The sequence below is a fragment of the Stegodyphus dumicola genome, chromosome 9 (assembly GCF_044657685.1).
Source record: "Stegodyphus dumicola isolate Sdum_Otavi_A_Nest chromosome 9, ASM4465768v1".
In the NCBI taxonomy this organism is placed as follows: domain Eukaryota; kingdom Metazoa; phylum Arthropoda; class Arachnida; order Araneae; family Eresidae; genus Stegodyphus; species Stegodyphus dumicola.
In genome coordinates, this window is record NC_140776.1 from 118,526,934 (window position 1) to 118,542,999 (window position 16,066).

The 16,066-nt window shown below is 32.5% G+C and overlaps 1 protein-coding gene across 1 annotated transcript; it reads right to left on the reverse strand.

Annotated features, from left to right (window-relative positions):
* Positions 1–593: 593 nt before the first annotated feature.
* LOC118179436 (cuticle protein 10.9-like) lies at positions 594–15,795 on the reverse strand. The gene is made up of 4 exons (XM_035348638.1): positions 15,640–15,795; positions 7,567–7,695; positions 2,930–3,296; positions 594–809 (listed from the first exon to the last, which is right to left on the reverse strand). The coding sequence occupies exons 1-3, from the start codon at positions 15,646–15,648 to the stop codon at positions 2,964–2,966; spliced, it is 471 nt and encodes a 156-aa protein (XP_035204529.1). The 5' UTR covers positions 15,649–15,795; the 3' UTR covers positions 594–809; positions 2,930–2,963.
* Positions 15,796–16,066: the final 271 nt, after the last annotated feature.

Sequence of the window (16,066 nt, forward strand, 5' to 3'; positions counted from 1 at the left end):
ACCCAACGAGGATATTCCATTTGGCATCCGTTGAACCATTTTTGGAGAGTTTATCGTTTGCGCCGGCAAAACGGAAAAGTAACATAATAGGTAATTATTATATTTCTTTTTGATTTTTGCATTAAAATCTATATGCATTATTATGCAAACTAATATCTTTAAATCAACTCCGATAAAAACATAGTTCATTATTTTTAGTGCTTTTATTTTTAAAATTAAACAATAAAATATGCACTATCAACGTAATGCTAATATGCTATGAACAAAATTGCAGCATTTTTTATTATTAGGGTAATCAATCAAACAGTTCCGAAAGACAACTGACGAAATACAACATAAAGTACATACGAAAACGGCGCCGTGTCTTGATTGAAGGACTGTAATGAACATGGTTGCTTAAAGAATAGTTATGAGCATGGTTGCCAGAGTTTGACACATTCTGCAAATTTGGGTACTTGTACGAAGGTGGTTACGATAACACATAAGTACCGAAGTTTAAATAATAGAAGATATTTTTATGTATGTTATTTAATCCTCAGATTTTGTTCTCCGTTGAAAGCAACGATTATGAAAAAAATGAGGAAAGCAGTACAGAATTTCTAATTGTAGCTTTTTATTTTACATACGACATTACATACAACAGAAGTTCTTATAAATAATGTTAATGATTACTAAACTCTGAAAAATATTCTTTCCTGATTTAACATCTGGCATTTCTACATCATAGGACAACTGCAAGATCCTTTCACATTTTTTCATATTGTAAAATTCTATACTGCCACAGTAATCTCTACTGCCACAGTAAACACCTGTAAAAGAAATTAAAAAAGAGAGTAATTAAACCGCACTTGTATCCGAAAACGTGAACATCCGTAAATATATATTATTAAATAGTGAATACTCTGAATATATTTATGTATCTGTGTAATGTATGTATATATACACACACACATATATTTACATATATATATACGTATGTATGTATCTATCTACATATATATTTTTATGTTAATATTTTTTATTTTTTTGTGCTTTTTAAAATCGTTTTCTTGGTCTTAGCAAGACCCACGCCGTTTGTTTTCATTAGTATTTAATTTCTTTAGATTTTTATTTCAGTACCTTAATATTTATAAAGGTTTTATTCTTTAAGCTAGCAGGACCAGCCCGTACGTTATTGTTATAATTTGACTAATAGCAGACCGCTATTTATTTTATTTTAATTTTAATTTTGTTTTGCTCGGTGTTGCATTTACTATTTCTTACACCAAAATGTGTTTTTTCTGCGGATGCGTCGGGAAAATGGAACAGAGAATTGAAGCTCCAAAAAAGATTTTTTCGGGACAATTCATATTATTTAAAAAAATTTTTCGTCAAACAAGAGCTTCAATTGTCTGTTTCGGCGAAACGCGTAATGGTGTTAGCTTGATTCGACATTCAACTAATTTTGCGTTGAAAAGCCTGGTTGGAGGTCCAATTGGGCTAATTTACCATTTCCGCTTTTTAATTTTTATAATTTTAGTTTTTGCAATTTATGTTTTATTATTATATTTTAATTTTGTTTTAACTTGTTCCGTCGATCTGTTTTGTAAGTGTGTTAACTTTACACATATCACATCGATAGGTTTTGCTCTTTTTTGTGCATTCAGATGTTTCCAACAATTGACTTTAACAGTTTTTGTTTTGTATTTTATTTCGCGTGTAGGCTGCTTTTTCACCTTTCCATGTTAATATTTTAAAAATTACTTCCATGTTAATATTTTTTAAAAAATTCTGCGTTGAACTATTTCTTGGAGCCACAGCTCCTGGTAACTTTTTAGCGAGCTCTCTACAATATTTCTTCCTATTATCTACATATATATATATATATATATATATATACGTATGTATGTATGTATCTATCTATCTATCTACATATATATAAACCAAATCGAAAAATTTCAAATTAAGATGATATACACTGCTGACCAACCTAAATGCAACATCCTGAAGGAAGCATGCAAATAACATGAAATTTACAACATGCATTAGCAGAGGTGAGATATGCAAATGATTAGAATTTCAGCTCAGATGCACATCATGCGCACCTGTGGCGCCACTTCAAAGCGTTATTTAAGGCTTGGAGTTTTCGACGATTTCAAGTTCGGCAATTGTGTTTTTCTTGTGGTTTTTTTCAAAAAAAGATCAATTATGCCTGGTAGTAAACAGCGATCATCGTTTGATCAAATATTCGAGTTCGACAGAGGAAGGATAGTGGCCTACCGAGAGTGTGGATTATCTTTCAGGGAAATTGGTAGGCGTGTTGGACGAAACCAAACAACTGTAATGCGGATATGTGACCGTTGGATGCAGGAGGGTACGACGGACCGACGTGTTCGATAGCATCCACCTCAGTGCACCACTTCACGTGATGACAGGAACATTGTGCGCATGGCAGTGACGGATCGCTCAGTCACATCACGAACAGAAATATAAGCTTCTAAAATCGCTAATAATCTATTTTAATTGCTTCTAAAATCTTCTAAAGCTAAATCTAAAATCTGGTTTCAGCCAAAAAAAGTAATGCAATCAGATAATGCCTAGCAACACTTTGCAATATACTGATGTAGGATTGATCATCACCTCTTAAAGGAGTAAATAAAACGCTCAGAAGTGTGTTATTTCACTCTAGGATCGAAAGATATACTTCGCTCCTTAAAAGAATGAATCGGAAAGAATTAATCTTTTATCCTTCGGAGGCAAATATTACTATAATAAATTTTAGGTACCATTATCATCTAAGACAGAGGTCAATTGTCACCCGTTAATAATAAAAATGAATCATATACGGCCCTTTCGAATTTAGAGTGTGTGTTCTAGTCATTTGAAGATGCTGTATTTATACAAGAAAGGGTTTATACACTCACTACCTGAGCATTTGGAAATAACTTACCAAAATTGTAAATAATTCCTAATTGAAGAGAGTTCTAGTACAAAGAATGGCCGAGGGAAAGTCGAGAGCCAATGCCTAAACCTAAACCACCAGATTGTTGATGATGAGAAGCTGGTGCATGCAGCTGAACATCCGCAGGACTTTGGTTCTCAGTTCCGGGCTCGTTTGTTTTGACAACAGCACGGAATCCATGATGGTCGGCGACGTAATCAACCTGTCTGTGATTTCCATGACCATCAGAGTAAGAATAACTTCCTTGAACATTACCGTGTCCATCTCCATGCTCTTGGCGAGTTTGCTTGAAGTCACTGTGATGGTCGCCACCTACGATGTCATATCCATATTTGTAGGGAATGGGGTGATGAGCCTGTGAAAGGAAAGAAAGTATGCAATAAGTTTGACAGAAGAAAAAATTCATTTAAAGCCTTCTAAAATGAGCCCCGCTTATGACGACCCTCGGATATAATGAGAAAACCTTTTCCGTTCCGTCGGGTTTCCTATACACTTCAAGTTATTTTATACGGCTATAGCGAAACTGCAATAATCGGATATAACGAACTATGGAATCGGAGATAATGGAACTATATCGGGTATATTGCGACTATTTGCAACTGGATATAATCAAACGAAATATATGGATTTCTTCTATTGAACTATATGAAAGGGAATATAATTTATCACATAGAATCATATAACGGTTATAATGGAACTATATCGGATATAATGGAACTACATGGAATCGGATGTGATGGAACTATGTGGAATCGGATGTGATGGAACTATGTGGAATCGGATGTGATGGAACTATATGGAATCAAATATAATCGAACGAAATATGTGGATTTCATCTGTTGAACTATATGAAATTTAATGTATAACGGGTTATATGAAATCGGTTATAATGGAACTATATAGGATACAACGGATATAATGAAACTATATGGAATCAGATACAATGGATATAGTCGGATATTATGAGCTATGTGGGTATCTTCGACTGAAAATAATTGGAATTTTTTAAAAAATTTTCTCAGAACTTAGAAACTTAAAAATTACTAACCTACAATTTTGTCATGCTTTGGTAATAAGAATAATGAAAAAGACTTTTACTGTTCTTTTATCTTCACTCCCAAATTTTTCCTTCTTCTAAACGAAAAGCTATACGAGGCATGTGTAACATAATTTTTGGAAAACTAGAACACACAATAAACATATCTTAGAAGCTCCTGAACACTTTGAACCAAAGAAATTTCACGCATGGAACCAAGAAATCAATTGTTCTTTAATTCCTTTCAAGTTCTTTGAGTGAGGTATTAGGCAGCCCACTGTTTAAGATTGATGCTTATTCATAATTGTGAATGCGTATATTTTAGATTGAAATTTGTATTTGAAGAATCGAGGTTTAACTATGCTGCTGTAGGTGTCGCTTACTGTGATCATGTTATGCCCACGGCCATTTTGATAACATTAAACGATAAGAAAAAGTGTAAAAAACGGTCCTTCAAAATAGCAATGGAATTTAACAACTAAAATAATGTAAATATAACTGCAAATATAAGATAGGCATTTTAACAGCATTTTAATTAGGAAAAGGAATGAACTTTTCATAATAAATTTATTATCAATTTTATATAAAAAGACAAAAAAAAAAAAAAAAAAAAAAAAAAAAAAAGGTATTTTACTGAGAAAAATTGAACGTTGATATGACGAACTAAGAGAAAACAGAAAAATGCATGCCAACGCTTAACACTGCATATGGAGTTCTAAGTGTATGCTGCTACTTTGTTTTTAAGTTTATTTTAGCGAACACACTATTTTTTGTCAGTTTCTTTTACTTTAGCTTTATCATTCTGCCATCAATAGATTGGATATTAGGTGAGTAGAATACGTGAGTAGTTGAGAATGCAAAAAACGAACGCATCTGGAGTTGAAAGAGAAAGTTGAAGCAATAACCTGTTTTTCACCCGTCAGACTTTCATCGTAGCCAGTCTGTGTTATATTCAGTGGCCTTTTTATTTTGTTAGCGTCTATTTAAAAGTCTATTTAAAGCTGGAGTCTATTTAAAAACGAGTTAATTAGGTGTTGAAAATTTACTTCCATGTTGTATATATTTAAGGAATCATGTACCTTTAAATAAATAAAAAAAGCAGAACTATTTTATGCTGAAATTCGAATTTTTAAAAACGTCTTAAGAGTAGTCTCATATAAAAATAGAATCAAAGTTATGGTAAAGAATAGTTAACTTTAACTCAGTCGTTTAAATAATTGAACTTTACATGGCGTTTCCCATTATGGGCCAAATGGTTTGCTTATCTTAATAATAAAGATGCTGATGTCATCTTTTCTCATGCATGTTACAATACAGACAATGACAGGGCTCACTATTTGGAAAAACAGGCTACAAATCTGTACGTGAAAACCACAATGACATTGCTTAAGTCATTCTTCAAGAAACAAAGTTGCAGAAATACAGTTCTCAAGTGGAATAAGTTATATAGCAATTCTTCTACTGCCTGTTTGACTGAAATATTTCTTCCGATACTTACGTACTATCTCATCGACCCCCCACTGGCGGAAATTTCGGCAACGGTCTCCATTCGCTAGTCATTACTGCGCAGTTCTAAAGGAAGTGGTCATCCATATTTGGCGGTAAATCGCGCTATTAGGCCTATCTATGGGGTGATACTTAAAGAACCCTTTCTCCTTCTTGTTCTCACAGAGTCAGTCCACCAGCGGTCGAGCGGTAAAGTCGCTGAATACTAGTAGTTCAACCTGGGTACGATTCTAGGTGAACTACGCCACATAGGCGTTTTCGTAGTTTTCCCTATCTGCAAAGTAAAAACGAGACACTTTTCCTTATAATGTCACGTACAAATTCATCCTCCCTTTGAGCAGATAACCCTAGAGTGCTTTGCCGTAACTTTGGACGAGTGCAGAATAAGGAACATTTGTTGTTTTACCGTCCAAAGCTTACTCATGGAAGAAGAAAATTCATATCTTAGTTAAATTCTTAGTTTTCTTCCCCTTGTGTCCTTTCAAGATAAAAAGCCATTCTTTTCATTCCGTAAATTTATTTCTTACGTTTCATTTGGGAATTTATAATTTTTTTAAAAATTTCTTACTCTCTTGTTTGTATTTTTTTTTTTTTTTTTTTTTTGCTTACTTGTGTAAGCCTTATGTACTTACTTAAGGAACCCTTTTTCCTTTTTGTTCTCACAGAGTAGTCCACCAGCGGTCGAGCGGTAAAGTAAACTAATAGTATATGATGCATAGAGATTTGAATATTTTAAAAATAACAGCAACAAAAAATTTAATGTAGACACCACATGGCTTCCTTGTACGCCAATTAAATTGTACACTTTTTTGCTGCACCTCATTTAAACTTATTTCATTCGAATTTGATAAGCGTTCTTGCAGTTTAAAGTGTCCTTTTAGTACCGCCATTAAACATCGCGGACATTAAACATTAAAACATTAAAACGCAAGACTGTGTATCGGAAATTCTAAAGATTCTCTCATTTTATAATTATTTTGCGATATTGCTGCAGAATTGAATTTTATGGTTTAAGTGCAAGAACATGATATTTAACAAATAAAGATAACACACAAAATGTTAAAGAAAAGCCCCCTTTGGGAGTAATGTAAAACCTAAAAGCTTTCAATTTTTTTTTCTGAACATTTTTTGTGTTACTTTTATTATTTATTAAATAAAATCTTCTTCGCACGTAAAGCATAAAATTCATTTCAACAGCACTATCGCAAAATAATTTTGAAATGAACATATCCTTAAAATTTCCGATTCACAGTCTAGAGCACTGGACATGATATTTTTCATCCGTACAGTGTTGCCATTCCTCATTTTGAAATCGTTGAGTTTGTTAATCGAAAATTCTTTAATGTCTCACAAAATATGAAATAAATACTAAAACAAATTCCAAATTCTAAATTAGAGCTTCCAGATGCCCATATTCGATAGAGGATTACGTTATTCAAAATTGGATGACTCTAGATACTGTTGTTTTACCACAATGCGAAAAACATACATACATTTATGCAGATTCTTCATTCTTCTTCTTATCTCATAAATTGCTAATAATTATTCATATAACAAAATCAGAATAAGAAAAACCGATTTTTTAACCTACACAGTCGACAAATATCGTTTGTGACAAAATCGTTTGTGTGAAATATCAAAATGACAAAATCTTGCGAAGATTCAAATAGCCTTTGTTTTAACTCTTGAAATTAAACAGAAGGCACCACTTGAGCTTATTTAAGATGGGTCAGTATTTTAATGACGCAGATTGACGATGGTTAGCAGAAAGGCTAAAGCCGGAATATTAACTGTAGAGTTGCGCGATAAAACGTAAACTGTACGCGTCGCTGCCAAGCTATATCTAAAAGGTTCAAAATCTTCAACTAAAATATTTTACCAATGTAATTTACAACCTGGTGAAGACTACGGAAAAGGATTTAAGTTATAATAAAGGTTTTAAATCATAATAGTTGGTTAGTTAACACAAGATACTCTGAAAGTTTCATTTAATACTTGCATGATTAACTGAAAAAGGAATGCATTCAGTTATGCGTTTCATAAATACTGATGCAAAGAGAAAATGAAATTAGTTTTATCTTACATAATCTTGATGTCCATAATCAGACTGGCCGCCGTACCCTCCTTCTTGTACACCGCCGTTACCGCCACCATATCCGTGATGTCCATACTGTGCAATAGCTACTGTTGCCAGCACAACCAGAAGAGAAAGCTGCGAATTGGATTAAAAAAATTAGGTTCCTTGACATACTGTAACTAAAACTTTGTATGTCTAAAATGAATCATTTCTTGAAAGACACATGACGCATGCATTTGGATACGAACAGTTAGTTGTTTGTTTATTTCAATGCATCAAGATTTTAAATGATGCTGTTCTATGAGATATTTCAAGAAGTATTGCAATGTGGAGGTATTATGTTATATTGGGTTTTGACGAAACTTTCCTACTATTCCAAATATCGTCTGCGCAAACAGTTCGCGTTGGCGTGTTTAATCATATTTTGTCAGACGAGTTTTGGCATTAGAAAGAAAGAAATTTGCTTTAGAGCACTGTATTGTAAAATTTGTAAAAAAATATCATTATCATCAAGTACAAGGTGTCTGAAATGCAACTAGCATGCTACCAGATTGGAACCATCATTTACTTCCAACTTACAAAAAGCCAGCTACAGAATGTCACCAAATCGTTTGTACAGCTTTATATACTAATGTTATATCATATGACACTGTGAAGGCTGGGTATCGAAAATTCAAAAACAAAGACTATGACATTCAAGAAGCAGAGCTCTCTCGCCGGCCCACTGATGTGCAACTACTCGAGAGTTTGCTAAGGAATTAGACGTTAGTGCTATGTCCATTAGTCGCGCTATGCATTGCATAAACTTGACGTACAAGTTCAATCGCTGGGTGCCACATGACCTGACTCAAGTAGACAAGGACAGACGTGTTCAGGCCTGCACTAATCTACTCCAATATAAACGCAATGATAAAATTCTGGACCGGATCGTCACTTGTAATGAAAAGTGGATTTACTTCAACAACATAACCGAAAAGGAGATGGGTTTGCGCCCGGTGAGTTCTTTGGCAAAATTTGACTGACAAAAAGATCATGCTTTGTATCTGGTGGAATTGTTGTGGTATTATTCACAAAGGGTACCTGGAAGAAGGTAAAGCCTTTCATAGTAATGTGTATAGCGAGTTGCTAGTCTGTGGTAACGCTACTATCAAGGAAAAATGTCAAAGTGAGTTCCGGCACGAAAAGGTAATGTTCCATCAAGATAATGCAAGGCCACATGTGTCTGCATTCACTGGCTTGACTCTGTAAGGACTCCAATGGAATCCATTTGCTACACCACCATATAGCCCCGACATCGGTTCTTCGGACATCTATCTTTTTTCTCACCTTCAGCTACATCTTGCTGGTGTTATCTTCCATTCTGCACTGTACGTCGAAATGAGGTTGATCTGTTTTTGGACATGCCGCTACCAAGTTTCTGGGTGAAAGGCTTTGAAAAACCATCAAAACATAGAAAATCATAGATTATGATTATTACTTGCGCTAAAGGTACTACTTTCACATTTCCTGGTCTAACTTTATTAAGAACGTTTTTGACGGAACACTTTCATTACAATCAGATAACTTCCTATTTTAATTTGATCTGAATTTTTAAATATTTTGGGTATATTTATCGCATAAAAATGTGATTGCTTTCACACAAAGAACAAATTTATTCAAAATTTACTGTTAAATAAATGTTTATTGGAGAAGGTTTTTCACATAACTAAAAATAAATCATTTCTCTTTAATGAAAAATAAAACGTTTTTTCAAACTCTGGTGATCAAATCCCTACAAACGGGCTGCTTGTATAGGTGTTTTCCTAGGTTTTTCCATGTGTAATGTAAACATGAGTCAATTTCCCTTAGAAAGTCTTCTTCTAAGGCAGTGGTTATAAAACTGTATTCTGAGAGTCAAATCCCGGGATTCTGAGAGTCAAATCCTAGGGTTCCTCGAGTAAAAATGAAAATTTAAAAAGTAAACTATACAGCACTCACGCTAGTTGATTAGTGTATCTATTTATTAAAAATTATAGAGACATAAAAATTATAGTTTACATGCAGATTAGTTTACAAACTTAACATATGATTATCAGCCGCCAAAGAGAATGACGTAAAATGCTTTGCAAAACTAAACAGTTTTTTAATTGAAAATGAATAGTATTTAGACCAAGTCGTAAAAATTATACAATGGAGCAGCTTTTCAGTTGAAGAAAACTATAAGAGAATATTTCCCAGAAGGTAAGTATGGCTGAAGTATGGCTGGAGAAAATATCCATTCGAGTACTATGGTAAGTCAGGAAGCTTATCCATGAAGGAGAGGGAACAACTTATCGGCTATCAACAGACTCGACATTAAAATCTAAATTTAAGCAAGAGCAGCTCCTGAATGTTTTGTTATAGATTCATGCAGAATAGCTAGAAGTTTCCCATCAACTATAAACATTTTAATGTCATTCGAAGCAGTGTATTCACGTGAAAAAAATTTCTCAATGTTTGTAGCAACGAAAACAAAGTATAGAAGCAAATTAAACGCAGAACATGAAATGCAACAGCAGGTAGCATCAACAGAGCTATACTGCACTTGTTTATGTAAAACAAAAAAGCACACTCCTGTCAATAAATATAAGTCAAGGTTAGAGGACATCTAGAACACGATTAATGCTATTAAGGAGTAAATTACATGAAATTTATTTTATAATTTTTTAAATAAAAAATAAAATACTTTTATTTAATTGTCTTTACAAAAGGTATCTGCAACATATTGATCTACTTTAAATATTATTCTAAAATAATATTTTCCTAAAAGTAGGATGGGGTTTTTCGAAAAAAAAAAAAAAAAAAAAAAAAAACCCTTTTGAAAAACCTTATAAACCTAAGGTTCCGTGAGTCGATAAAGTCTGATGTCTACCGCTTTGGTATCCATGCTCTTAGGCAGACAGCGTTCGTGTGCTTTAAATAAAATATAATAGACGAAAACGTTGAAAAAAAATACTGGTAGATTTTCCATATTTCTTTCTAAAAGTATAAATTATTTCTCGATAACTGGAATTAAAACTTAGAAAATTCTCATCTTTAGGCAAAAGATTTCGTTGGGATAACTTGGAAAAAAAGGTCTGTAGTCTCTAGTCTATAGTGTAAACGTGTGTAGTCTAAAGATAATTCTGTAAATTTCTTTTATTCAAAATAAAAGTCCAGTATTTATTAAAAAATATCTGATGTGATCACTCCATGACTTCCTTGTACGGCCTACTTCATTTAAACTTATTTTCTCAAATTGTTCTAACTTAATAATAATAACCTCAAGGCAAGTTGAAAATGGCATCAAAAATTTCAAATTAAATCTCCCGATCCATTTTTGTCGTATGTGAGTCAAACTTCTTGTATTTTTTTCTCCATCACCAGCATTAAAACTTTCCCAAATATATGTATATGAATAGGAGACCGCATTGAAGTTTGCATTCCGTTATATTTTCAAAACTAAGTAAGTTTTAAATTTTTAAATTTGAAATTGACAAAAGATGGATATTTTCGTTATTTAAAATACTTGTGTGTTTGGAAGTTATGAATACAAGTAACTATTGCGAAAATAAATGCCGGCAAGAAACGTTTAACCTGGATAAGAGGAGTGGGTTTAGTATATTCCCGATTGCAATAAAAACTGAAGAGACATAACAAGATGTTATAGAAGTCCCATATACAAAATTTCAACTTTCTACGGCTAATCATTTTTGAGTTATGCAAGATACATACATATGTCTGTACATACCACGAAATAATTCCTTTGAGTACATTTGAAATTCATTTTATAATCTGTTTTGGAAATAAAGTTTTTGAAAAAAAATAATCCTTTATTTTGTCCGTTTATATAGACATCACTCGAAAAAAATGTCCACATAGGTTTGGGAAAGGCCAAAATGGATATTTCCGTTGAAATATCATACACGAATTTTTTCGCGATTACAATGCAAGGAACTTCGTACAAGGAAGCTAAAAATGGAACTTCAAAATCCTCCTAGATAACATGACTAAAATTGTGTAAGATAAAGGGGATACATTTTCGAAAAACGCAGAGAACCGCTATGCTTTGAATGTATATTTTTTATTGATAATTGCCATTAAGTTCAACGGCTAGATATGTTGACATTATTAACACAGTGTATACTTACTCCAAGTTTAACTTGCTGAACTGCTGCCAATTTGAAATGATAAAAACTAAATAAAACCAAAGGGAAGTCTGGCGAGGAAAGCACTTGACCTCCCGCCATTTCCATGTTTCGAGCTTTAAGTAAAGTATCACTTTCGGTTGTCCGTTTGAAAACAAAATTTAATTGATTGTTACAATCAGTAGAAAGGCCCGTCATACATAAGGCCAGATTAAGACTTTTAGAGGCCTTTGATCGCTTAAAGATTTTGGTGCTCCCACATGTGTTTAAGCCAGTTTTTTCTTCATTCCTTCTCTCTGCCGGTTTTGGTTTAGCTGCATCATGCATTTCATGGTAAAACTGAAAAAATTCTTTGGTTGACCTTTCCCTTGATGCCTAAGCATGTGCTTATATTGCTTAATGGTTAATCTAGCTCTGGAAATGCGAAGTTTTAAATTCCGTTTTATTAGGTATGATTCACCATGTGTCATATTAGTTTTCTAAATTTAAACCAACACAATCAAATATTTGCGCCTACATTTTTTTAAAATTGCATTTTATTGGGCAGTTAAATAATATAAAATTTAGTTGTCTGTTAATGAAAGAAAGCTGTTTATACAAATATATTTAAAACAAATATTTTGAAGCGAATACTATAATTGAATTTTCTTCTATGTTATTTCCGTACCATCTACAAACCTAAGCGTTCATTTTGATCTGCTCTTATATGCCAAAAATATATGTACATTTATTTTAATTTAGATTATTTTTTAATGCTTTTAAGAATTAAAAGTATAAAAAATGTTGATAATTCCGAAACTTGAATAAAAGTAGCTTTTTATATTCATAAACTGAAACTAAATACTTAACAGGTAAATAAAACTCTCATCGCATTACCTCCCCCGAAACTATGAAAGTCTCGTTAGGGAAGAATTTCCCCGGTTGAAATCTCCCTGATATAGACAAATTTCATTGTAAAAATAGTAAAAACAACAAACGACATACATCATGTTGTGGTGTCCTCTATTTCGCGCTTATTCATTGAAAGTTCACGATCAAATTTTCGGATCGAAAACGTTATCTACCTACGTATACAGGTTAGAGGAAAGTAATTAAAAGGGACTTGGTAGCTTTTGGATGATTTTTTTCAATTTAAGAACTTCAATTTATTTTTTATGAATATTATTAAATGATTTTGTAGTAAAGTAGATCTGAAACTGAAAAAAAGCATTTTGCCGGTAATTTTTTTAATTAAAATTTTTTGAAGTACAGTTTTCAATACTTGAAACCCAATTTTTTATTATATTTATCAAATATTCTTAATAACTTTAAGGATCTATTTTGAAATTAGTAAACTAACTTCTCAGAAAAAAATAAAAAGCACAATTATATGTAAAAGCTTCAAAAAATATAATTTCAGTTACATTTTCACTTAAATAATTTTTTTTTTCATTATTTTGAAAAACCCATCCTTGTTAAGAGTATAATTTAAGCAATAAAAATATTAAATAGTTTAGTCCATATATGTGCAAGTTTTAGGACTTTAAGCAAAAGGATTTATCGAAAAAATGCAAACTGAGAAAACAAAGTTTAAAGAATGTAAACTCTCTACATGGTCATTAAATCTTGTCAAATTTCAGAAATGCTTTTCTTACGAAATTTCTATATATATTTATTTAAAATGAAACCTATTAATATTTAATTGGTGAACATAAACATAAATTACAAGCTTTTATTTGAGGCTTTAACTGGCAGGAAATAATGAAAGAAAAGTTATGAAATGCAAGCAGAATTTTTCTTTACCTGTTTTTTGTTGTGCAAAACCCGTTCAGAGCAATTTTAATATATAAGTTAATTATAATGTATTTTATAGAATGTTTATAATCACGATAAACGTTTATAATCAAGATTTATAAAAACATTAAATTCTCATTTTATTTATTTTTTCAAAAGTAAAATTTTACATTGGAGCAGCCATACAATATTCTGTATAAAACCGTTCAAGATCATGCTTTTTAACAGACGTTCAGCAGCTCAGCAGCATACTTTCTCCCTTTTTTAGCCATATGATCTCATATATAAATTGCATTTTAAATTAATTTAGGATTTTTTAAAATTAATTAAAGGGTTTAATCTTTGTTCCTGCATTATTTTCAATAATGCTACAGTCAGGAACTTAATCGCTTTCATTACGCGACCTCTTTTTCATGTCTATGACAAATAATTTCTATTTCTGAAGAAACGTAACAAAATTGACTGATAATACACATAGAAGTATCTGCTGAGCTCAGTAACAAAGAAAAAAAAAAAAAAAACTCTACGAGTTTAAGATCGAAAGTTTTATTTCGCACTTCACTTAGTATCTTGTATATATGCAGCTTAAGTGTTTGTCCCCGATAGTTTAGTGGTTGCTTGCGTAACTGTAAATTGTTTTACTCCCCGTGCAGCGCAGCGCGTGACGAATATTATGAGAAAGCTAAGTCGGAAAAATTAAAAATACAAGAGCACGTGCATTTAACATTTAATAAATACATTTAACATCCATATATAATAGTATTCGGAAATATGCAACCGGCAAAAACCGGCAACGATGAAAAAACAAATAAAATGAAATAAATAAACATCTTTATTACATGCGGCTTAAGTGTCTGTTTATAGCCGATAGTTTATTGTTTGTTTGCGTAACAGTACTAGGGGTGAAGTTGAAACTACACAGAGTTGCCGTTTCAATTGAGACGTAGACAATTTCCTGTAAAACTTGCCTTTGCTATAACCATCAATAAGTCTCAGGGCCAAATGCTTAAGCGTGTTGGCATTTTTTACCTGAGCCTGCATTTGGACACGGTCAACTTTATGTTGCCTGTTCAAGACTTGGTAAAAGAACGGACGTAAAATTAAAAATAATTGATTGTCCTCTGCAAGTCGAGCTTAAAAATGATGGAAAGATCTACACACAAGAAATGTTGCGTACAAAGAGATCTTTGACATGTGAATTAAGATTTTATTATTTAAGTCACCTTTATTTATTGAGCTAGCGGTGGCTCTTAGGAAATGTACCGCCAGTGGTTTCCTTCATTTCACTCTACTTTAAGCAATTAAACAAGTAGAAGGGGAAGACCCCTTGGGGTAGTAAGCAATGGGGCGTCCTCGCCGCTTACCCTGGGTAATTCAATTTGAATTAGCAGACACCTTTGCACAAATCATTTGAATTACAATTTATAATGTCTAGAACAGCGGTCATTTCGTATGACCGCCGGGCTTTCTAGTTTATAATAAATCAGTTTATACACATAAACAATGTGTACTGATATCTGCAATCATATCTGTTTATAGTCCTATTTTTCTACGCTTATTTTTAATACGCAACTGAGAAAATAAAAGAAATAAAAAAGAAAAGAAAATAATCACTGAGGGGAATGTTGCATTTAAAATGCTGCCAAAATTTCAAAAGCTCTTTTACACCATTTGTTTTAGTCATATCGTTTCAAAATTTCTTTTGAGGCAGAAAGGTTTATTTTTAGGAAATAAAATAGAAAATTGGTAATTTAACAGATTTTAGGGTTTTAAGTACTCTGTGCAATCTTTTCGAGAACGTTTCAAATCTTAATTCGTCCCTGAAGAGGTTCAAAATATCTCTTTTGAAAACATGAAATTAATTTCTTGATAGTTTCGTTTGAAATTTTCTACTTGAATCTTGAAATGATAAGAGTGCTTTTTAATAATTAATTTATTTATTAATTGATCATCATACCTTAATTTTTAGTTTCTAACTTCGTTGTGCGATGCAGGAAGTATTTAGGCAACACATTCTTGATTCACAGACCCAGTAGAAACATATTTCATAATACGTAATTAATAACAAAATTTCGTAAATTAATTGAATTAATTTTACTACTTCAGGAAAGGAAATATTCAAAATTCTGCCCCTATAATGAAATTACATAATATTGCTTACCTTAAACATGTTGATAAGAAGAAATTCGACGGCTAGTTTGATACTGCTGCAGAAAGCAATAACTGCTGAATGTGTTATATCACAGGTATTGCCGAGTTTATATATTCAGAGAAATGAACACTAAAAAGAGTGATTTAACTGCATTTTTGGGGCTCTGAACTAGCACTGACTGTCAAAAAATTCAAGATCTAGATCTCGGCCAAAAGGGTGGAGTTGCGCTGTTCGAAACAGAAAGTGATCGGATTATTAACCGATTTCCTGGAGGGCAAACGACATCTTTACTTGGTACGGGGGCACAGTGAAGTACTTGACATTAGAATAAGTTTACAGTTGATTTCGAAACTTTCGAAGCTTTGATAGTGGGCAAATACGTAATATATGGTCAATTGGCATTTATCGTGGTTTTAAAAAACTGCAGTTTTGATTA